Genomic DNA, 24,708 nt, shown 5'->3' on the forward strand with positions numbered 1-24,708 from the left:
TAATGTGGACGGAAGAATAAATATAGCCTATAAATAAATCTACCTATAAATAAATAAAGAGACACGTTTTCAATGTTAAATCCCATAGACTTTTGCCAACGGAATAGTAGGTGCCTTGCCATGCATTTGCATGGAGGCACTGCACAGCATTCGCAATGCAATGCAGTACTCTCCTATGCAATGCTATGGCAGGCCCCAATAATAATAATTCCATTAAATGGTTAATGTGGCTCATGCACTTTCATTTTATTTATAAAATACCATTTATTATCATCCAATATCAGGAAAGTAATAAGAATTTGAGGTATAATCACTTGTTCCACAAGAAATATCATCTATCTTTTGAAATGTGTAAGCGGTCTGGCATGTGTAGGAAAAACCCATTAGAGGCATTAAAGGCTAGGCAAGCAGAATAGAAGCTCCATCCGTATCGGGATCAGTACAGCCAAGCTGCAGGCAAACCATCCAGTCGCATGATTCCGGTTTAAAATTGGCATCCAACATGTCAGAATTTAAAGAAGAACTGAATAAATAGCCTGCACAACCTGTTACCCTATAGAGATCTATTTACATTTTTACACTTCAAACCAGAGAAATCAGTGTGAGATCAAACAATTCCTTTCATATATTAAGGGAAATAGTACTATAATATGTATATTTTTTGTAGGTAAATCGTTTTTCAGACATTATCAGAATTTTATTTTAGAATATAACAGATGATTGTCATGTGAGGTAACACAAGTCAGTGTATGAATGTATGGATGGATTTATCATGGTTTACCATAGAAGTTTATCCAGTCTGTATGCTGTTGAAGTAAACATTACTATGTAAAAAGTGGACATGAACATGGGTATGTTAAGTATTGCTTAATATTTTGACCTGACAAAGATCCAAACTGGACTGAAACGTTTTTGATGTGCGTGTAGCTACCTCCTGCTTTTGCAAGAAAGATTCTTCTTTTTTTTAACCCTACCGTTTTAGACATAGCGTTAACTTTTTAATCTTAACTATAATGTCCTTTAAACTTTTCTCAATGTTTCTCAGTAACTACTAAACAAGTAACCACACATTCATACAGAACAGGCACTTAGAAACATAATGAATTGAATAAATGAATTTAAAAATCTGATCAACGTGACCATTTCTAACACAGACTGTGTTGCTCTCCTATTGGTCCACTTTCTCTCGTGCTTTCCTCTCATTGGACGGTCAGTCTGCTAATCACTCCCGTCGTACAGTTTGCGTTTCCTCTTTAGTACACTAAAGATGGTTCAGCTGGAGTGTCTGGCAATTTCGCCCTAGCACGGAGCCAACCGGATGCAAATTTGAAACATGACGGTCAGACACACGTAAAATTTAAACGCCAGAACCGCAATTAAACCATGAAACTCGCCACAGTGGCCTTTTACGTTCTTGCTCTGGGGCTTCTGGTGGTCGGTCTCCGAGAGTTGCTGACTGGCTTCGAAGATAACAGATGCAGTATGACCTATATGTTTGAATACCCAGAGTACCGGGTGAGTACCACAGCTAATGAACACAAATACATTCAACTTAGTTTAAAGTTAGCCTGCTATTTGCGGGGTTTCTGGCTGAGGCTCATTATTACTCACTAAACGCTTCCCTCATTACTACACTGAGAACAAGTATATGCCTGCCTGAATGGTGACATAGATAATGACACTTAGGTGTGTTTTAAGCCTTTTGGTGAAAACTGCTAACATTGCCTGTCTGTCACGTGCGGTGAATGGATGTGATGCACCTGTCTGGCTGTAAGAGCGCACATTTGCATCAGATTAGCCAATCTTAGCCACATTATGAAACCATGATTTAACCACCGATCCTTGGAACGATCCCAGCAGGTCATCCACAGATCAGTTTTACAAGATTTGGACGTGTGTTAAGTGCACACACGGTAAGCCAGGTAAAGACAGCTCAAACGTGCTTTAGCACTAGTCCGCCCTCCTTTGCTCTTTAGGCTTACTATGATGAGTTCATCTGACCACGAAGTGGGGCACGGCTGGAGTCACTGAGCTGTATGGGCATCGGCCTTAATTCAGCCAGGTCAGAGGTGTTTGTATTTTGTAATGTATGAGAATAAAGAGTCCCTTTCCAACGAAAAATAAAAATCTGCCTGGGCTAACCAACACCAATCAGAACTTGTCAGTGCCATGGCTTGTGTAAAGGGACCATTTCTGGGCCTTACATTTGGAAAAATCAAGGGTCATGTATGCCTGGATGTACAATCTAACAAACCATTATCTTTCACAAGAATCCAAAATTACCTGTAGATCTTTAGACGAATGCAAGGGAGGTGGAAATGAGGCTTGGCGATGTCTGCCAAGAGTAGAGTAGCACTTCTGTAGTTGCTTTAGAAATTCTCAAGTGGAATTTGTGACTAAATGGCAGTGTGAAACGTTTCCTTAAAAGTGTCTTTGTGGGTGCTCAATACGTTCACAGCGTGTGGCGATGCCTCGTCGCATTGCCAGGTTGTACCCAGCATATGGGCTCTACCTGTATGGCGAGGGTCTGTACGCTCAGGAGATCCGCGCGCTGAAGCTCACCGGTGCACCTGTGCTTTTCCTGCCAGGCAACGCAGGAAGTTACAAGCAAGGTAAGTGTGCTCCATAAAGTGTAAGCTGATAAAGATTTCTTGTGCCCCTATGCCTTGGAGCACAATGTTTTTTTTTTCTAAAATTGTAAAAGAAAACTCTTCTTCATTGATTTATATGTTCCTTCATTACCTTGACTACACATATGGCTTATTTTCTTTTTATTCTGTCCCATGTGCACCGTCTTGATGCCAGAAATACTTGTGCACCAAGTAAGACTTAAGATGTTAATCTGTAGCTGCAATTAGTCTCTGCCACATACCCTACTTATTTCTGTTATGCAAAAGCATGGCTGTTTTTAAAACCTTTATAAAATTTAAAGCTATTTGGGATTGTTATTTAAGAAGAGATGGCCTATGAACAGATGTGCTTGGGTCTGAGTGCCGCAGCACAAGAAGAAATGCACACTGTGTTGAAAGGTGGGCTAACACCTTTTTTTTTTTTTTCTTTGGTGTAAAATGGGTGTATTTTATGTTGAAATTGGAAATCATTCTGAGACAGGCTAAAGCTGATTTATTTTTAACATATGCAGGCTTTCATCAAACAATTGTCATGTTGCAGGGGAAAAACAAGGACACTGCATTTTCGCTTTTATGTATCAGAAAATTACGATAAATCATCCGGTCCTTATAAGGAGTTAAAATTGGGTAAATGCATTCTCAGATGAACAACAATACATTACATTTATTGCACTGTGTCATTATTTATTTAATAAAAACTGAGCTAAAACGCAGAAGCCATGTGTGAAGGGCTAGCTGTACCCTTTCTGCTTCCATAAGAATAAAGACAAGAAAATGATTATTTAAATACACTTGATTCATTGTTCATCATCAAGTGTGGGCACCATAATCTTAGAGATGCAATTTTTGCTGCCCATCAATCTGGGAAGGGGTGTGTGGCCATTTCCAAACTATTTGGTGTCCATCATTCTAAGTGCGAAACATTCAAGACAGTTGCCAATCTTCTTAAGTGTGGATGTCCTGCCAAGTACACCCCAACTTCAGACAGTGCAGTGTTCTGCCAAAAAAGTTGAACAGGCCTTAGTTAACATGTTAAAGTTCACATGGGTGCAGTTACAGAATGGCTTGTTTGCTTCTTCCAGACGTCTTGCTAGACCGCAAGACGTCTGGAACAATGTCATTGGGATAAACGAAGGGAGATGTTTTGGCCATAATGAACAGTACCACCTTGTGTGAAAACCAGAACCAAACACAGCATGTTAGCACAAACACCTCATACCAACTTTTAAGCACAGTGGTGGAAAGTTGATGATTTTGGGCTCATTTTGCAGCCACAGGACATGGACATCTTGCGGTCATTAGGCCACCAATGAGACAGATTGTGCCAGTGTCAGCTCAGACCAGAGTGTTTCTGATATACAAAGAAGGGAGAGGTTTCTTTAGGTAACCAACTGTTTCCCAAGACACAAGAATTTCAGTCTATAAATCAAAATATTAGAGAAATGTTTTCACATGTGCTATTTGTACAATAGTTACTAGATGTGAGCCATAAGATGTCCCTCCTCTCTTCATATAGCCCGCTCCTTGGGCTCAGTGGCATTGAGGAAAGCTGAAAACATGGAGGGAGGTGTGCACCTCAACGTGTTTACTGTGGACTTCAATGAAGAGCTGGTCGCTCTCTATGGCGGCAGTTTGCGCAGACAAACACATTTCCTGCATGAGAGCATAAAGGCCATCCTGCGGCTCTACAAGGTAAGACCTCAGTATTTGTCCACTCGCAAGGCTTCTTTAATGACTTTACTTGGAGGACTACTTAAGTAGAATTCATATTACATAAACATCCTGTTCAATCACATTTTATGTGTACATAGTCCATTTGCTTTAAACATGGCACACTTCTAAAGAAGTTACCAAAGCAACAGTAGAAGACGGACCCTCAAATGTATAACCAGTTTCTTGTCTTGTAGCACCTAAAGACCCCGCCTCAGAGCGTTGTGCTTGTTGGTCATTCCATGGGAGGAGTAGTGGCCCGTGCACTGTTCACGTTGCCCCGCTTTAACACTCATCTGGTCAACCTGATCATTACCCAGGCCTCCCCTCACCAGGCTCCAGTTCTGGCACTGGACCCCTCCCTGCTGGGTAAGCAGAGCCGATGTGCTCCAGGGCCAGTGGGTCATTTCTATGTTGACATTTGAGAAGTGCTGTTGATGATGGCTGCATGGTAAATAAATTGTGTCATTGTTTTTTTCCCCCTCTCCGTCCTTGTTTAACATAGATTTCTACACCGCAGTGAGACAAAAGTGGTTGAACCAGGCAAACAAGCTCAGGAATGTTACTGTTCTGTCTGTTGGGGGTGGTTATCGTGACTACCTGGTCCGCTCTGGCTTGACTTCCCTTCCCTGTTCCCCAGGAGATCCTAATAAACTGTCACTGGTGGTATGATTTCTTTGTAAAATATACTTTTATTGATCATGTCAAAATGTTCTATAAAATGCTGTGTAATTAGCCGCATTCGCACTGTAGGAACCTTTTTTTCCTGCATTCGGACATACAGGAACTCTGGACCATCGCCCTCAGTTCCTATAGCCATTTTAGCTCCTTGTCCGAGGCTGGGTCTTTTCTGGGTTCTATAGGAACACATCTGACGGAGGTGTTTGGTGGTCGGTAGCTCCGCCCCATGTCATGTTGTCACGGCTGAAATGTTTACTCATACGACACGGACACAACCTGTGCGTGTTTAATAAGTTAAAGGATAAGACCGGTTTTTTTACATTGGGCCCTTGATTTCACATTATAACATGATGTTCTACTCACCCCTGCTTGTTGTTGGTCATTTGGAGCTGTTCCGAAGATATTCGCGAGGCGTCTGGCTGCTCTCTTGAGATATTTGGCCATGAAACGGTTTCCTATGGGCAAGTTTATACAGGCACAAACTATGCTGTTTATAATTTATTAATTACTGTACACTAGCACTGATAACGTGGAGGTGTGTCGCTTACTTAAAAAAATCCGGGTTACTGTAATTTTGAATTTTTGTCGTAAAGTGGGTGTTACTGACGTCCTCGTCGTGCTACTGCCACAGACAGCCCACAGACCTGCTGCCTATTTATTCATTCGGCTAAAATTCAAAATTAGTAACCCGGATTTTTTTAAGTAAGCGACGCACCTCCACGTTATCAGTGCTAGTGTACAGTAATTAATAAATTATAAACAGCGTAGTTTGTGCCTGTATAAACTTGCCCATAGGAAACCGTTTCATGGCGAATATCTCAAGAGAGCAGCCAGACGCCTCGCGAATATCTTCGGAACAGCTCCAAATGACCAACAACAAGCAGGGGTGAGTAGAACATCATGTTATAATGTGAAATCAAGGGCCCAATGTCAAAAAACCGGTCTTATCCTTTAAACTTACACGTGGTCTCCTTTGTCTGCGGTGCTCTGCTCTCCTTCCTTCATGAAACCAAGAAGTATCGCCTGCGTTCGATCCTGACTCTCTCTGTGAGCTCTTCCAGCCTCGATGTTAGAAGCCTGATGTGATCGTCCATGATTAATATCACCGTTATGCAGACCATGAACACGGTGGCCTCCCCGCTCGCCATTTTATTAGCTTCTTGGTGGTGTTTTTTCTACTCTCCTTACTTCTCTTCCTTGCGTTTTGTTTTGTTGTTGAATGTGGCGCTAAAGTAACACGTCACTGTCGCAGACGGTTGCGCCACATCAGTCCTTATCAGTCCCGACTCATGTGCGAATGCAAACTGAAACAGTTCCCCTGGGGAAGGGCAGTTATCAGAACGAAATTCGAGGAGGACAGTTCCTAGAACTGTTCTGTCCGAATGCAGCTATTAATAGCCTTTAATAGTCTCTACTCATTGTAGTATTTTCTTCCTGGGACTACTTGATGGAAAAGGGTCCCTTTTACAGTGGTGTCTGATCCCATTTACTCTTCTTCAAATGTTTAGAAAATTTTTTTTCACCCCTCTTTTCTCCAGGTAACTGCAGTTCCCAAGACATGGGTGTCCACTGATCATCTCTCTATTGTTTGGTAATGGACCTTTTAAGATTTGGCCACAGTAATTCATGCATGTATGACGATGTTCAAGTAATAAAAAAAATTGACATCCCATGTGTGTGTTTGTTTCAGGTGCAAAGAACTTGTTCTTGCAACTGTAAGGGCATTCTTCGACCTGATTGAGCCTGAAACCAGACAGGTCTGAACAGCAAACATGTGAAGAAACGTGGAGGAATTGTCATAAAATAGAAATGCTATGCTATCAAACTGTCGTCGCAGCTAATGATGTGTTCTTAATAGTTCACAGAGGACCCAGAGAAGAAAATGGCTGTCATAAACCATCATTTCATCCGGCACTCTGTCAGGATGTTGGGAGAAAGTCAAGACACGTCCATCTCGATCTTAGGTTAGAGATAAACACAAACATGGAGAAGCTAGAGTAAACTGAAAAATTCTTCAGGTAGACTTCGTAAGTTTCCTATTAACAGCACTAGCCTGCGCATGTACTTCATTGAGCCACGCCTCTCTTGTCTTTTGTACGTTTTAAAATATTTGAAGTTGTCAGGAACTCTTAAAAAAAACGTCAGTTTCGACTGAGTGGCACTGTTAAAGAATCACTCATTTATCCTGTCTTTTTATTTCCGGTTTTCCAGATTTTCCAGAAGCATGGAGTGAAGTTAACACACTTCGCCTGGCTTATAGCACACCAAAAGTAACTAACTTTGTTCCAATATGATAAATAAACTTCTTATGCACAGCCAAAATTAGTTTGCTGAGACAAGCTGTCAAAATGATTTTTCCTCCTCGATATATCTAATTACCATTATGCAGATGGCTCTCTAAGTTTTTCCCTGTTATCTGAATATTGATGAAAGGTTACAAAGAGCAGATGGACAGGAAATTATGTGTTGTATTCTCTGCTCTTCATGACAGGAAGGACAGATGAAATACTTCATGTTTGCCCTGTCAAGCCGCAGGAAAGCCTACAGCCATTTCTACTGCCGAAGCAACAACCTCGTGAGTTCTCAGCCTGCTCTAATTTTCATCCCTTTGAGCAGCAATTCTTGCAAAGCTCCATTTTTGGTTGATTTTGTTGTTAGATGTCCAGATTGACTAACTATATCTTTGTTTTTTCATTAGGGCTGGGCAAATTTTTTTTAATCTAATTAATAACATGATTTTTCTGATTAATCGCATTTGTACACAAAATCCAAAAATTAATTCAAAAGTAGTGTATAGCCTTGGGGCGGTCGCTGGCGTAGTGGGTTAAGCAGCCGCCCCATGTACAGAGGCTACAGTCCTCGCTGCAGCTGACCAGACGGCCCTGTGCTGCATGTCTTCCCCCTCTCTCTCTGCCCCCTGCCTCCTGTCTCTCTTCAACTGTCTTATCATTAAAGGCATAAAAAGCCCCAAAAAATATTAAAAGAAAAAGTAGTGTATAGCATTTAGTTTATTTTAAATGTACTGCCATATGAATGAAAGTGCCATAACATTTGTTGTGCAAACACACTTTTAACATCGGCATTTTTATATTTTTATGTAGTTTTTATGTAGAAGCCTCGCTCCACTGTCTGTTTCCTTGAATGACTTGCTGCTATCATTTGTGTGTTTTGCCTTGAAGTGATATTTTAGACTGGAACTACTACGGTGAGAAGACAATTCAACTTGGCAGTGTTTACAGATGACTTTGGTTCTGTCAACTCCGCTATCTGAAAGAACTTTAAAATTAAAATGGCAGAGTAAAAGTTCCGTACCCTTCTCCATGTTTGGTGGATCCGCCGATTACTTTCTTTTCTGGTTCCGCAGCAGACAGCAACAGACTTTTACAAAATAAAAGCCTGTGAGCAACAGACTTTTACAAAATAAAATAAATAATAAAACCTGCGCTAATGCGCGATAAAATGTTTACCGACGTTAAATAATTAACGAGTTAACTCGCCCAGCCCTATTTTTCATCAATATTGATTTATCTTTATTCATTAATGAATGAAGATTTCTTGTTGTCCAACAGGAGATGACTAGCTGGGTGCACGGCTGCATGCACAAGAACGGTTCTTCATGGTAACAATTATGATTATAGTGTAGAACCTACTACACCACCTTTAACTTATAAGAAACTGATAGAGGATAATCTATCCTTATTTATCTACAGAGTGTAAACCATTATATCATTTGTGATTATATCATGGCAGCATGTGTTCTCTCTATTCAGTGTTCATGCAGTGGATCTGTCCATGGGAACTGAGCTCCTGCCACCATATAAGGTACATGTATTTAGAAAATGATCCACCCAGTCCAATCTGTTGCTGGCCAGTTTTCATAATTGTATCTCTTTCCCCTCAGGTCGTCATTCTGAGTCTAAGTGACTTGTCTTTTGTTACTCATCTTGTCGTATCGGCCTCCAACATCAATGGCAAACAGGTACATAAAACTAAAGCCCTTTTCATACATAAGATGCATAACATTGAGGGCTTCACTCGTCTAATAAAGCGATGGCATTCAGTCAGTCACACATTGGTTGTTTTTCTTTTAATGTTTGTCACCCTTTCGGAAATAGTTACAAAAAGAGCTGCGGTTTGTACGGGATAAAAGTGATTTGCTTGAGATTGGACAGCGCATTATGTGTCTAGTCAATAAAAGTCCTTATAGAGTCACAACTTTCTGACATGTCATGTCAACCATAACAATTCATAATAGCATGCCAAGTGTGCATGGTCATAACGGCAGTGGATGGAAGCAGCTGAAAATATCCCTTTTTTTTTTTTTTTTTTTTTTTTTTTTTTTTTTACATGTTTAAGCCTGTTTAATATTACACTGCAAGGGCTTAGTTGTACTACAGTATCAGCATAGTTGTTATCTACTTGAGAACTACGTGTTTATTGAACTTGAAGACACCATCTCCACACCGTCACTACTAGTCAGAAGCGAATCTGTGCCACAAATAACTCAGTAAGTCCTTTTGAGTTCAACTTTTATAAATGCCATAAAGAACTGTATCGAACGAACAGACACATAGAATTGTGTTTTACATGATGGTGGTGTAGTAGGCTTGTCTAAATGTTGATAAATGGTCTGACAAAAAGCAGAAGCTTAAGCTACAGCTCCTTTAGCTCAGATACTGAGTAAAAATGATTAGGTGCTGCAGTTAATTACTTTAGATGGAAGTCTGAAAAGTGCTATCAATCAATAATTTAACATTGTGACCTGTGGAAGTCTTGTGAACATTTTATATGATGTCATACTGTTGTGAACGTCCATTAATGTGACTGTAGCACTTCACACTTGTTCTGTGATGAAAGTAATATGATTGAGTTACTAAGTCCGACCTCGTAAGATTTCTGTCTCAAAATGATACAGAAAAGCACCTGGTGGAGGAATTCCCACATGACACTGACACATTTGCCAGCAGATTAATGGAATGTTGTGCTTGTGTGAGGCACAATTTAGGACTATTTCAATGTTAGCCTGCAAAGGACGTCTTTGCTTTTATCTCTCTCGAAACTATTTTCATCAGAGCTTCATGTTTTTGATTGGAGTGCAGAGCATTTATTATGAATATTTGTTTTTACTCCCTGATGACGAGATCCAATGCATGCATCTTAAAGTTTCCAAAAGATAGACCAGTGCTTTACAGAAGCTTGCTCTTCTGCACCGGGCCTGTACTTGCCTTTAAATGTTGTATAATGCTATCATGTTTCAAATATAGTGCTCTAGTACTTGCTGTCCATCCATCCATCCGTTTTCTATACCCACTTAATCCAATTTTAGGGCTACTGGAACCTATCCCAGCTGTCATTGGGCAAGAGGCAGGGTATACCCTGAATAGGTTGCCAGTCCATCACAAGGCCACACAGAGACAAATGAGACACACAATCATGCACACTCACTCCTATGGACAATTAAGAGTCACCAATTAATCAAACAGGCATGTTTTTGGATGGTGGGAGGAAGCTGGAGTACTCTAAGAGAACCCACACATACACGGGGGAGCATGCAAACTCCACACACAAAGGCCCCAGCTGGGATTAGAGCCACACACTCACTCACTCGCACTCAATCTCGCTGTGAGGCAACAGCGCTAACCACCACACACGGCGCGGCCCCCCTAGCGCTTGCTGTGTATTGTGTTAATACCGCCCACAGCTTCTATATTCTACAAGGACAGCAGTGTGTACAGTAGTGTTTGTGGACAGTGTGCACAAGTCTGAAGAGGAGATAAGAATGCAAGGAGGTTGTTGCTTCTGTTAATCTGTCCCAGCCACCAGTGAACCAGAGGGTCAGAAGATTTGGGCCAATTAACGTGGGTGATCAGCAGAGATGAACTTGCATAATGAAAGAGGGCTTTAGTTTTGGATTGTTACTAATGCTGATCTATGTAAATGACTGATGTTTGCGTGTCTATCTGTAGTTCAAAGTGGAGTGTGAGTGGCAGAGACAAGAATCTCTGACTCTGTCAGTCTCGGTGCCACATGTCCTGTCCTTTGGTGAGTTTTCTCATTGTTGACCACAACAAATAACTCCTTAGTCACAAAAAAGTTTGTCCCCTCAATAACTGTTGCTTCTTTAGGTTTTACTGCCAGTGATGTTACGGTGAACTCCTCTGGGCTTCTGCACACTATCCAGCTGCAGCATTTTCACCAGGTAACTGTTGCTGTTTCTCTAGTCTTTCTGGTATCGGGATCTGTGTTCTTGTGGTTCCAATAAGCATGCATGTCTGTGTCTTTAGGTCTATCAAGCTTTCAGAATCAATGTTGCCAGCCAGTGTAAAGCACATAAAGGTAAGCCGTTCTTCTCAGATGTAGGTGCATATGCACATGATGGGATTTAATCGTGATCTGTCTGTCTGCAGATAGATTGCCCAGTGTTTACAGGCTGAAGGCAGCGTGGTTCAGAGAGGACTCTTTAACCACAGTTAGGTGAGTTGTCTTTTTCAAAGCTTTTGGCACATCTCCAGGTACTTGTGACTGTCACTCTCCCTGTCATGATTTGTTTTCTAAACAATAAAGGAAGACCGTAGTTGCGATTATGTTCGCTGCCGTAAGAGTTAAAAAATATGAACATCTGACATAAGAAAACATGATAAATTAAATTCCTCATTAGCACCGAAGGGTAATGCATTGCATTCAAAATATGGATACCATGCATCTCTTCACAAAGCAGTGGGTTAATGATGTCCCTACCTCTGAAGGAGTGTAAAATTGTTTTCTATTCCCCAAAGCTTTAATGATACTGCAGAGCTGTGGTGAACCTGAGCATTATGTCGGACATGATTCATGTATGTATTGCGGTCTCATCTTCACATATGCAAGTCTTTAAAGCTCTTTTTGTTTGTCCGACATGAATGAAGTTAATCCGCCAATGATGCAGCAGATGCAAAATGGGCCCACATTGCTGTGTGCTTGCACACAACAAGCTGGCATCACGGATGTGTCATTGTCACTTTCTGTCATGATTTGCACTGACAAACCTCAACTGATATGAGATGAGGGGCTTTAGTGTCTGAGGAATTAGAACTCTGCAAAAAAGAAAAAGCCTGATTAGTTGGAGAGAAAAAAATATATATATTTTAATTTCTTTTTAATCAGAATAAACTGTCCCAAATTTTCCGAGAACTATATGCATGTTAAGAAGAGGCACCGAACCGATGTTATTCAACGATGAATTGCTTTAAGAAACATTTCAATGTTTGAGAATAGGTGGTTAGAGTTGTGTTGAAAAATTCTTGAATTAAGTGGGAATGGGTGTAGTTTTCTCGAAAAGTGAGTATTCCCTCTATATATTGCAACATCCTTATATGATGTAGAGTAGCCTCTCTGCTCAAAATGTCTTTCAGCAGTTGAACTGAAAATATGCAACACTGCAATTTCTATGCAATCTCAGGAACTGGCCAATGGGAATATCCTGAAGAAGTTATTTGAGAGGTTGTTTTCATCTCTAAAAACTGAATCAAAGGTCTAGAATACATAGCAGTCTCAATAGTGTTGTTGTTTTGCTTGTAAAATGTAAGGTTTAGAAAATGGACTAAAGTGTTATTCTGTTCTGTTGTAAAAGATTATTTGTAGAATTTATGTTACTCCAAAAGTCATTTTTCTTTGATACCCCTCCATGTAACAAAGAGAATTTGTTTAGATAGATGAAATTCTCTTCCCACAACCCCATACCCAGACAAGCATAGGATGATGCAAAAGAGTCCACCCAAACTGTTTCCTGAGATTGCAGATAAGATTTCTCACAATGTCAGTGAAAACTCATTGTGAAGCACTATCCCCTTTGGTTAGCTTAATTAGCAGGTGAGAGCATTAAGATATATAGGATCAATTGCTTGTTTTCTGTGTGCTAGTGTACCATCGGTGGCAGAAATCTCAGGAATGCTGCATACGAGTCGTCCAGACAACATCTCTGGTGTTCTCTTACAGCTTCACACTGCCCCCAACTGCCAGTATAAGGTACAACTCCCCTACAACTTAAATTCTCAGATATCTTAATGATAATTCATTTCTGAAATTTTTACTATCAGCAAAGATATGTAAGAGATACTGTATACTCTTGTGCTCCAGGTATCGATAAGAACTTCATTACCCAAGGTGCTGGGACAGGTAGGACAAGTTTCTTCTGTTTTTAGGGTAAAAGAACACAACAACAACAAAGCCTTTCAGAGGCTTTGATAAATTTAAAATCATTGAAGCATAAGCTTTTTAAATCCTCTTCAAATGACAATAAAAACTGCTGTGTAAATAAATGTATTGTTGTATATTAATACTGTTCCACATGCAGTAAGAGGCAGTCCTGCTCTGAGGTGGTTTCTTTCATTCGGCAGGTCCTACGGTTCTGTGGTCCCATGGTGCCGGTGTACACAGCTGTAACTCTCCTCCTTGCCTGTGGGCGGCAGCTGTCTTCCATTCTGAAGACGAGGAGAGCTGTAGATATGACCCAGGCAGTGGGCTCAGGGCTGCAGCCTCATAAAATCAACCTGCCTCTTTATATAGTGCACAGCTTACTCAGGTGAGCTTCAGCAGTCTGTTGATTACCGTGTGGGTAAAGTTCAAATGATGACCTTTGGAAACACAATTTTAACACCAGTTGCCACCAGCTTTGAGTCACATTACACAGCCGTGAGACTTTTGATAAGAATGCAAGACTTTCTTTATTGTATTTTTCTTTTTTTTTCCTTTTGCTCCCTTATGATTCTCACAGCTGTAGCTGGTTTCAAGAGGTCTGGTCCATTCTTTGCCTGCCACCTATGGATACACTCCCCCAAAGCGTCCCTGATGGGACATCTCATGAAAAGGTGGCATCAGCCGAAGAGTGGCCCCACCTTCTGTCCCCTCTGCTTTACATCTTGGGGGCAGCTGTGGCATACTGGGGCAGCACGCTGCTCCATCTCCTTATAAGACTCATCTCATTAATATTGGCTCCACTGCATAGGTGAGGTTGGAGACTAGAGTTGTAAACAAAACAACTCCTGTTCTTCCCGGTCACTCACACTTGATTTGTACATTTCTCTTATCTGCAGACCATCCGTGTCTCGAGACTGTGGCACCCTAAGACTGAGGACTCAGCTCCTCATCTGTGTCAGTTTGACTGTTCTGGGTGGGGCTTCATGTGGAGCATTGTCGATCTTTGCCTCCTCTCTGTTCCACCTGTATAGGGTGAATCTTTTATTTACATTGAATGATTTTATTTATTTTATTTATTTTGCTTTAATTATTGGTCAAAATGCTGCAAACTGTCACTCTCCAACCATCGACTCTTTGTGTGTTTGTCTCACAGGTACTCAGGCTGCAGATGACAGAAAGATCTTTGAGTCACATGCTGAATCTGGTAAGATTCTTAGCCTAAACTATAACATTTATTCACATTCTTTTCTCATGTGTCTATGCATGAAATCTGCACGATATCGTTGAACTTATCTGGACTGTTGCTTGTTTTTAAATTATTATATTTGTTTCTCTTTATATTATTTTATGTATTTTTAATACTTCTTACACTCCCTGCTGCAATGCTTCTATTTTATGTGAAGCACTTTGAATTGTTTTGTACATGAAATGTGCTATACAAATAAATTTGATTTGATTAACATCATCTCAGGGTGGTACTGTAGTTGTTATGGGTGTGAAGACAAGATTCAGAATCTTTCATGAATTAAAACCTTCCTGAATGACGCTTTAAAATAATCAACTACCTTATCAATCTTTCTAGGTGCCACTGAAGCACCAACAGTCTGAAAATGGTACAATTAATGCTGAATCCTTCAGCAAGTCGAAAGAATGTAGTGGCGCCCCCCTGCTGTCTGAAAGTGCTCTGCAGGAAGTGAGGGATGACCTGCAGCTCCACCTCAGCCTTTCAGCCCTCTTCATGCTACCGGTCATGCTCAGCGCGCCCTCTCTCATCCACTGGATCCGCAATCTGAGGTACAACTTTGAAATATTGGAGTATATGACAGGTAGAGAAACACCTGCCAGTGTGTGAGCAAAATAATAAGGTTACACTTATAAACAACGCTAATTTCTTTCAAATTTCAATGCTATATGTACAGCTGAGGGAAAACGACAATCCCCAGGTAAGTACCTGATTTGTAAAGATCGCTGAAACAAATCGAGTAACTTGCAGATTTTACTCGGACCACCGGAAGTGTTCCCATTCTCCCACTGCTGCAGCTGTTGCTTAAGGCTACCTTTACACGGAAAAGATCTGAAACCAAAACGCAAAAGTGGCGTTTCGTTTTCACTTTTAAATCTGCATTTAGACGAGCGTTTTAGGGTGAAACTCTGCGTGCATACGGAAACGCAAAAGTGTGTGACGTTTCATATTTATCGATGCAGTAAACACGGCAGATGGCAAGGTGGCAACACTACCAAGATGCTTGTCACGCCATTTCTATGTGACGAGAAACGCAGTTTTGCGTTTTTCATCCTTTACACGGTGGCGCGACAGTGGAGCGTTTTCAAGAATTCCACTCTGGAGGGCGGTTTCACTTTTTTGCGTTTTCATGCCCCCAAAACGCCATTACCATCTAAACGATATAGTGCATCCGCAAAAAGGTTTTGCGTTTTTAACCCGTTTTCGTTTCCGTGTAAGGTGCCCCTAAAGCAGACTTGGTGGGACTACTCGGTGTGCTAAAGAGCAGGGATACAGGTGCTGGTCAACGAATTAGAATAATTTGAAATAGTGCAATCATTAAATTCTTTGAATGCATTTTTTGTGCAGAAAGCAAATCAGGTGTTCACCGCACCTGTCCTACTCGTTAGACTAATCACAGAACTCGTTACCTGTAAAAAATTTGCTCAGCTTATCTTTCCAAAAGGCCCATTTAGGCCATTTAACTGTGACACTGTTGTTTTATTGAATTAGAATAATGGAGAAACCGTTTCATTGAATTAGAATAATTTTTATTATAATTAGAATCATCACTTTCTCAGTATTTTGTGGCTGCCCCCTTGGCTTGTATGACTGCCTGAAGTCTCCGCGGCATCGATTTGACCAGCTTGTCGCAAGTTTCCGCACTCACAGCTTCCCAGGCAGTGGCGATGTTCTGCTTCAGTTGGTCCAGCGTAGTAGGCTTTCTGTCGCGAATTTTCCGCTTGACGATGGCCCAAAGGTTTTCAATGACATTGAGGTCAGGCGAGTTGGCCGGCCATGCCAAAACTTCAAGCTGTTTTTTAGTGAACCAATCTTTGGTCGACTTTGCCGCATGAGCCGGTGCAAGATGCTGTTGAAATATGAAGTCTTCTTCGCCGAACTGTTCCTCAACAGTCGGAATCAGGAACGTTTCCAGAACATCTTGATATACGGCAGCATTGACAGTCTTCTTGAGGAAGCAGAGTTTCCCTACAGTACAACCACGAGTGCGTGAAAAGATCCGTCAAGTTTCCCCAGAGCGTTATGGTCTGGGGATGCATGTCCGCTCGAGGTGTAGGGAAACTCTGCTTCCTCAAGAAGACTGTCAATGCTGCCGTATATCAAGATGTTCTGGAAACGTTCCTGATTCCGACTGTTGAGGAACAGTTCGGCGAAGAAGACTTCATATTTCAACAGGATCTTGCACCGGCTCATGCGGCAAAGTCGACCAAAGATTGGTTCACTAAAAAACAGCTTGAAGTTTTGGCATGGCCGGCCAACTCGCCTGACCTCAATGTCATTGAAAACCTTTGGGCCATCGTCAAGCGGAAAATTCGCGACAGAAAGCCTACTACGCTGGACCAACTGAAGCAGAACATCGCCACTGCCTGGGAAGCTGTGAGTGCGGAAACTTGCGACAAGCTGGTCAAATCGATGCCGCGGAGACTTCAGGCAGTCATACAAGCCAAGGGGGCAGCCACAAAATACTGAGAAAGTGATGATTCTAATTATAATAAAAATTATTCTAATTCAATGAAACGGTTTCTCCATTATTCTAATTCAATAAAACAACAGTGTCACAGTTAAATGGCCTAAATGGGCCTTTTGGAAAGATCAGCTGAGCAAATTTTTTACAGGTAACGAGTTCTGTGATTAGTCTAACGAGTAGGACAGGTGCGGTGAACACCTGATTTGCTTTCTGCACAAAAAATGCATTCAAAGAATTTAATGATTGCACTATTTCAAATTATTCTAATTCGTTGACCAGCACCTGTATGTGGTGTTGTTTGTATGGTACAACCTTTTTTGATTGATTGATAGATTTTTATTTTCAAACATGTATAAAAAAAAGAAAATATATGTAACTATTTGTACATACAAAAGACAGAAAAAGAGAAATTAAAAAAATAAATAAAAAATTTCAATCACATAAAGTGCTAATACATAAGAAAACACCACACATTGTTCGAAAAAGGAATGGGAAGAAGTACAATACTTTTTTAGTTTCCCACCCCTTTTTAACTCCTCTTCAGTTTGTAAATATCCTAACTACAATACACCTATATGAATATATAACATATATACACTTCCTAAATATCTAAATAAATATAATCACAAAATAAATATATACTACACACATATCCTTGTAAATATAAATGTAAATATGAATATATATATATATATATATATATATATATATATATATAAAAAACTATCCCCATAAATAAATATATACCATATACTAACCCTATTCTATTTATATATTTATCCCTCATCGTCCTCCGTTAACATACTTCCTCTTCCATGGACTTGTTTAAAAATATTTTTTTTGTACCTTTTTCTAAACAGAATTATATTTGCACAAAGTCACCCCACAGCTCGATACGCACATGCTTTTCATATTTGTTCGGACCTTTGGTTACCTTTGGATTCAGGGACAGTTTTATAAAAATGAATAATATGGGTGTTTGATTTTATGCCTGTGATGTATTCTTATTTTGGTTTTAACAAAAGATAACAGCTTTGTGTTGAGTGTCAGTTCCCACTCTGCTGTCACTTCTCAAAGGACAAATCTGTTACTTGATCCTTTTTATATAGAGAGGCACATTTTATACATGCAGCTCAATGAATGCCTCGTTAAAAGTTGCACAAATACAGCTGTTGAATCTCTATTAGCTTGTTGCTGTGTTTGTAAAATGTTTAGTTTTTCTGCATCCAGCTTTCTTTTCTCAGCAATGTTATCACTATGTGGCAAACATTTGAAGTCAAGTTAAATTAGTGGTTGGGGAGTAAATTATTTTTCTTAAGTGTTTTTATTTAACCTGTGCTGTGATCCTCCACAGATATTCCACCCAGTTGGATCCTGATCATTGTTGGCCACACACTGTGCCTCTTGTTACTGTCTACATGCTGCTTACCAACTGCAACACTTTTAAACTCAGTAACAGGTAGGAGCTAATCTCCTCCAACAAATGTTATATTAGCTTTTATTACAAGTAAGTCTCAAACTTCTCCTTCTACTTTTTTCCTTTTCACAGTAAACTCCTGTCGTTGACCTCCTGCCTCCCTCTCCCTTTGGCCATCACCATGGTAACCTTCTCTTCGCTTCACCTCTACAGAGTCACCTACTTCCTGTCAGCAGCACTCGTCCCTCTGGCCTTGTGTTGTCTCGTTTGACGGTATTTGGCAGCGGTCAGTCTCCATCTTCCCTCTGTAAGATCCAGCATGCCTCAGTGAAGCTCGCTGAGACTGATCTGTCCCGAGAGGACTTGCTGTATCAAGCTGTCATGGAGTAGAGCCATAGACATACATAGGATGAGAAACTACCCGCACAATGTTGGCACTAAAAGCTCCATGGCAATTACTCTAGGTTTTGAAATGTGAGAATGTAATGGCCTTAGAATATTTGGGGCAGATATGTTGGATGTCCTGAAACCATGTTTGCCTTACTCTGTATAACTCTAGCTCTGCCTTCAGGGAGCAAGAACTACTGATATTAGAGATTCTCCACAGGGTCTTACTGTTATTTATGTTGTCACTACGTCATAAACTCCAACACTGCCTATTGCCTAGCAATGACTTAAAGTTTGAACTGCTGCCTGTTGGCTGTCGGTGCACCAAAACCAGTGATGGTGACACACATTCAAATAGTACGAAAGATCCAAAGCAACGATGCTGACATTATGTTGTATTTATTTCTTGATTCACCACAGTGACAGTAGCTTAGGAGGAAGATTAGGGTCCAGCTCATGATTTCTGGTGTAGCTAAACTGAGATCAGAGGGAAGTCTGACATTTTCAGTTCAACATAAAGATTTGTGTCTCACAGCTTTGTTCACTTACAGCAATGACTGTAAAATGTGACAAAATTCCCCATTATTCAAAAAAATAAGCTCAAAGTAGAGCAACAAGGTTTTTTTTTTTTTTTTTTTTTTAAGAACTCCAGCTTAAATATTACTCTCCCTCATTGATTCAATATTTTTTTCTTTGCTGTACTGTGTAAAACCTCTTGTCAATGTAATTTGTGGTCATGTTGAAGAAACACGATTAAAGGCCCACAAAAAGCATCAAGCAACTGTAAAAACCAAAGTAAAAAAAACAAAGTTGTGAATGGCATTATCTCAGCCCCTGGGCACCCTAGGGCAGTTTTGGGGCCCGGATTGAGCATAACAAAGGAATATGTCAGAAGCACATAGATTTAAGGTTCACAAACTTCTTTAGTGTTGATTTAAGAACTTCCTGGTGTGCCATAGGGCTTAACTGTGCCTTATTCAAAGATGGCTCTTAATGTAATTTATCAGTGCCACAAATGTTTCATTTAACTGACTTATGCACAAGTTTTGATTAAATAACAGCAACGTATAAGTGATTTAACTGATGAAGAAAGACTGGTAGAGTCAGTGTTGCTGATATAAACATTAAACCTAAAATGTGGGTGCAGCTGAAAACATCCCCACTTGTGTTCCAGATTGTTTTCTCTCAACATTAAAGTCGGTGTCCAAAAAGCCCTCCAGTAGTGTCTAACATGAGTCGGTGTGGTGAAGTATACTGCATGAAATAATGCAATAAGAAGATGATCACTTTTATCCAGAAATCCCCACGTCACAGGCCCACCCCTGCTCGTCAGAATGTGCCATATTGACTGAATCACAGAGGTATTAAAAAGTTAAATGCAGTTGCACCAAAAGTGAAAGAGATGAATATGGTATGAACTGGCTCAATGGGCAAAATTAATTTAGGTTTCTTTAGATTTCTCTTTTTTTTTTTTTTTTTTTTTTTTTTTTTTTTTTTTTCATAAACGGTCCAAACAGTTTACCTTTGTGACCTGTTCTTTGGGAATGTTAGTGTTTTGGTAGAACGGAGCAGATGTGGTGTGTTGTTGGAGAAGCTTTAGGCTCTTTACTTTCTCCACCCTCGGCTTTTCTTCAGTGGACAATGTCTGTTCAAGCTTGCAACAACTTTGAGCTTCAAACAGAAATTTTAAACTTTCGACGTACTTTTCAGTAACTAAAATGGAATTGACTTTTTTTTTTGTTGTTGCAGTACCGTGGCTAATGAGAGACTTTTATATTTCATTGTGTATCGAGGTTGTATTTTTACTGTATTCGAATCACTTTTATGGTTTAAACTTCTAGTCTTTAATATAATATTGATGCATCTATTGATCTGTGTGTACTATAGCAGCATAGCAAATGTTGAAGTTACAATTACATCTTGTGACTGCTGAATGAAATGTTTTTTTTTTTGGTGGGGAAAAAGGAAAAAAAAAAAGATGCCAAAATCAGCAGCGCGTTATTCATCTTGCTACTTTCTGACTTCCCTGTCATGTCTGTGGCACTCGGCCCAAACCCACTGCTTCATACAGAGGTTGTGAATATTGTAAAAGTAAGCACATTTATTCGTAGCCGGACGTAAGTGATGAAAATGCAACATGGATTAACGTGATTAGTGTTCCAGTGCCTGTTTTCAGTAATTGTGTGTAATGGGCAAAAATGTTGCTCTGTGGGGCAGAGCAATAGGGTGTTTCAGTCTTTGGTCACACACAGTGGCTCAGTGTACAAGCACAGCGATATTCCAACTACTGACCTTAGTGTAGATCAAATATTCTGATTATGATGTGTACATCAGTTGCAGAGGGAATGCTTTATTCAGTCCTCTTTACACATTACAGAGCATAGCAAAGACTCAGACCCTCCGTACACCTCCCCACGCCACTGCAATTTTCGCTCCCAAAAAGTCCTTAGTATACCCACATCCCTGAAAACATGGTGCATTACTTGGGTTTGTCCTCCACACAAATCCTACTTCATTTTACATACAGCATTCCTGCTCTGTACTGAACTCTTCCAGAGCTGGTGCCATCAGTTCTTGTGATAGCAACTAGAATAGAAATAGAAAAATACTTTATTCATCCCCCGTGGGGGAAATTCAAGTTCAAATTGGAAACTAGTTACCAATCTATGAAAACGAGCAACCCAAAATAAGCAACAGTGTTCTTGTTTTGTTTTTGTTTTTGTTTTTTTTAAAAGAGAGCCCAAAGTTTGCCATTGTAAGCGAGCCTGACAACTCTGAGCATGTGTTGTGGAGCAGCCACGTGATTCTTGCAACTTACCGTGAAACCTCAAGTAGAACTCAATTGTGTGATGTTGTCGTATTAAAATACTCCACATAGGTTAATCTTATTATTGGCGACTCTAAATATGACCTCATTCGGGTTGAGGTAACAGAAAATGCTCTTTACAAGGTAGCTACCCAGTTAGAGTGAAGTCTTAATTGAGTTGATGGTGGAAAGTCTTAATTGAGTTGATGGTGGAAAGTCTTAATTGAGTTGATGGTGGAATATTGCTGTGCATGTCAGTGTAGCCATTTTTGGGTTTTGGTCTGATTAAGGGACTGTTTGACATCGTGATCCATGTGGGATTTGGAATATCATCAGACTTGTTTTTATTACAAGCTGTTATAAGATGTTATCAGAAGAGGATTTGATATCAGGAACTTCTTGCTTTTTATTGGGGGGGGGGAAGTACTTTGCTACAACTGCCTCACCTGCCGTCGTGGTTGCTGTGATTTTAAAAATGGGTTCGTGAGTTACAGTGCGTGTGTTCTGTTGACAGGGATGTTTTTGCCAATAATTATTATTAGTATTTTTTTTTTTTTTTTCAAACCAGTTACACTCAGAATCCCACTTGCATTTAATATTTTCAGGATGTTTCAATCAGCTTTTAATATTGCTGAAAAAGAAGTCTGGACGACACTAAAACAAAAGATTTTAGTGTCTCTCAACTGAATTCTTTTTTTGTTTTGTTGTTGTTGTTTTTTTTTTAATTGTCTCTATTTTATACTATGACAGTTTTTGTGTCAAACCCCCTCTCCTGTTAGTAAAGCGGCTGCTGTGCCTTTCTGCTTTCTCATGTATGCAGCAATCTGTCTATCTCACACCTGCCTATCAGTTTAAGAACATTTCATTGCTCATCAGCAGCGTGCTGGCTAAATATCAAAAGCCTACAGTGACTGGAAGTGTACATCACTGGTTCTGTGTGACTGAGTTCACTCACAAAGCCTTTCTATACTGTTGTGTGATTTAAAATTATTTGACTTTGTAATAACTAAATATTCAAAATAACTTTATTAGGGACCAGTCAGGCTTGCCCTGCGAGCTCGTAGTCGGAGATGAACACGCCCTGCAGACGAAGCTGCTGTTTTCAATGGGAATGTATTTGCACTGAATGTCTCAACATGTTTAAATTTGTTTATTTGCGCTGTCATTGATCAGCTTTTTTGTGCGGTTGTGTATTTGGTGCAGTTTTAGTGTTTTGAAATGCACATGGTCTGCCTTGTTCTGAACTGGTGATATAAACTACTTTATAGAAGAAATTAGTAGGGATTAGTTTTGTTTTATATAAATAATACTTGTGGTTTGTATCGGTGTTCACTGTGATTTACACTTGTGGGAGAAATCTGAAAAATTCACAATTTTAAGAAAGTAGTTGCAATCTTTAATTTTCAGTTTGCCGGAATAGTTTGCGGAAATTAAATTTTAAAGTGTTTAATTTCATGGCTTATCAGAACTGTAATATCAGTCCATGAGTTCAATTTAATACCATTTTTTAAAAACTGTCTTTTTAAAGAAATTGCCAAACAGTTGTTTTCATTTTTCTATTTATTTATTTTTTCCCACACCTTCAGCATCTGAAGGTGTTTACAGAGAGGAGGCACATGAATACCTGCTGTATTCAGATTCATACCTGTTGAGATGCCTCTGTGTACAAAAGATTAACAGAAAAGAGCCATGTATGGGAATGGATTAAACTGGAAGTCAGTTAAACTTTTAGTGACTATCTAAACCCTGCCATTACAAACACAAACTTTTTGTTTTAAATCACCCTAGAATGATAAAAAAAAATCTGTCAAAGTATATTTAAGTCAATATATGATCTGAAGAGTAAAGTGTCACTTTGAGGGTATTTTGAATGTGTTATCAAATTGAAATTTTCACTGAAATATCCTCTTTAAGAGCTTGATTTTCTGTCTCTTCCTCTTTCACATTTGAATAAAATCATATAATTAGTTGTTTATGTGCTCCTCCAGTTGGTTACTGTAAACACTCTTATTATTTGTAATTGTCTACACCAAGTGGCAAAAAGTCACATTTGTTTATCTGGTTTCACTGTGTGTATCTGATCTTATGGAAGTAGAAATTATTAAATATGACACTTCTACTGTCAAATGTTTCAAAGTTTGATTGTTACCCTTCTCTTGCTTCTGCCTCGTAAATACTGCCAACTGGTCCTTATTGTGCAAAACTTTTTAATTTTATGCTTCATCAAATCAATATGAAGCCTAAATAATTGTGCTATGCCAGTGGGAGCATTTAGGGTTGTGCAACACATGTCTGTGTAGGTTAACGCCCCAAAGCCCTAGTTGACTTTTTTTTTTTAATGCTCCTTTAAACAATGGTGACTGAAAGCAAAAGATACTGGATCTAGTTCTGGTTCGATGACTTTGAGTGGAGCTAATTAATGAAGAGTCACTTTTACTGAAGCTATTCCAGGATAGATAAAAGTGGAGATGTTGAGATAGATATGTACGAGAATTGTAGCCTACATAGGTTTTTACACTCACTGGCATAGCTTTTAAGATGGTAGAAAAAAAGCTGTTGGCTGGATTCAAGGTAAACGCAAGAAACCTGTGCTAAAAATAAAAGGACCAGACTCAGTGAATAATTCCCTATACTCCCTATAATATATATCAGTGAGCAGTGCTGACCAACATGTCATTGGGGTCATCAGGTGGGGACCTCCTTTCATCAGTGTTTCGTCTAGTTGGGCTCACGACACCTCCAGGAGGCTAGACAATGACCACTGGCGTCCCAGAGTCACCCCCCTAATGCCAGCCATCACTGCTCCTCACACCACAACCACCAAAATCATAGTGTTGGCATCATGAGTAAATGTGGTTCAATTACAGCCTGTCGTATTTTTCCTTTGAGTTTGAGAGCCATTATACTCTGCCCGTCCAAAAAAGAAGTTGCACTCTAATATTTCGTTGGACCACCTTTATCTTTGATTACGGCATGCGTTTGCTGTGGCATCATTTCGATACGCTTCTGCAATGTCTGCAATATTTATTCCCATCCAGAGTTGCATTGATTTTTCGCCAGGATCTTGTAGTGATGGTGGGAGAGTCGGACCGCTGTGCAAAATCTTCTCCAGCACATCCCAAAGATTCTCCATGGGATTATGGTCTGGATCAATCCATGTCTGAAAATGATCTCTTATGCTCCCTCCTCTTT

The 24,708-nt window shown here is 39.9% G+C and overlaps 1 protein-coding gene across 1 annotated transcript; it reads left to right on the forward strand.

The window, feature by feature from the left end:
* The first annotated feature begins 1,243 nt into the window (after nt 1–1,243).
* Nucleotides 1,244–23,643, forward strand: pgap1 (post-GPI attachment to proteins inositol deacylase 1). Its single transcript, XM_075479140.1, has 26 exons — nt 1,244–1,515; nt 2,459–2,612; nt 4,147–4,322; nt 4,538–4,709; nt 4,846–5,006; nt 6,560–6,612; nt 6,712–6,778; nt 6,880–6,985; nt 7,233–7,291; nt 7,513–7,596; nt 8,591–8,640; nt 8,792–8,843; nt 8,923–9,000; nt 10,988–11,063; nt 11,147–11,220; nt 11,306–11,357; nt 11,429–11,495; nt 12,920–13,025; nt 13,137–13,175; nt 13,397–13,581; nt 13,774–14,004; nt 14,093–14,228; nt 14,350–14,400; nt 14,779–14,990; nt 18,261–18,365; nt 18,456–23,643. Exons 1-26 carry the CDS (start codon nt 1,384–1,386, stop codon nt 18,592–18,594), a joined length of 2,817 nt encoding a protein of 938 aa, XP_075335255.1. The 5' UTR covers nt 1,244–1,383; the 3' UTR covers nt 18,595–23,643.
* Nucleotides 23,644–24,708: the final 1,065 nt, after the last annotated feature.

This window comes from Odontesthes bonariensis, chromosome 12, assembly GCF_027942865.1.
Source record: "Odontesthes bonariensis isolate fOdoBon6 chromosome 12, fOdoBon6.hap1, whole genome shotgun sequence".
Taxonomy (NCBI): domain Eukaryota; kingdom Metazoa; phylum Chordata; class Actinopteri; order Atheriniformes; family Atherinopsidae; genus Odontesthes; species Odontesthes bonariensis.

Excerpts from the sequence above, each read along its gene's own strand:
- pgap1 (XM_075479140.1), top strand. The coding sequence starts at position 1,384 with ATGAAACTCGCCACAGTGGCCTTTTACGTTCTTGCTCTGGGGCTTCTG. Across the intron at positions 7,597-8,590 it reads ACTGCCGAAGCAACAACCTC|GAGATGACTAGCTGGGTGCA; the intron begins GTGAGTTCTCAG and ends GTTGTCCAACAG. Across the intron at positions 11,358-11,428 it reads CCAGTGTAAAGCACATAAAG|ATAGATTGCCCAGTGTTTAC; the intron begins GTAAGCCGTTCT and ends GTCTGTCTGCAG.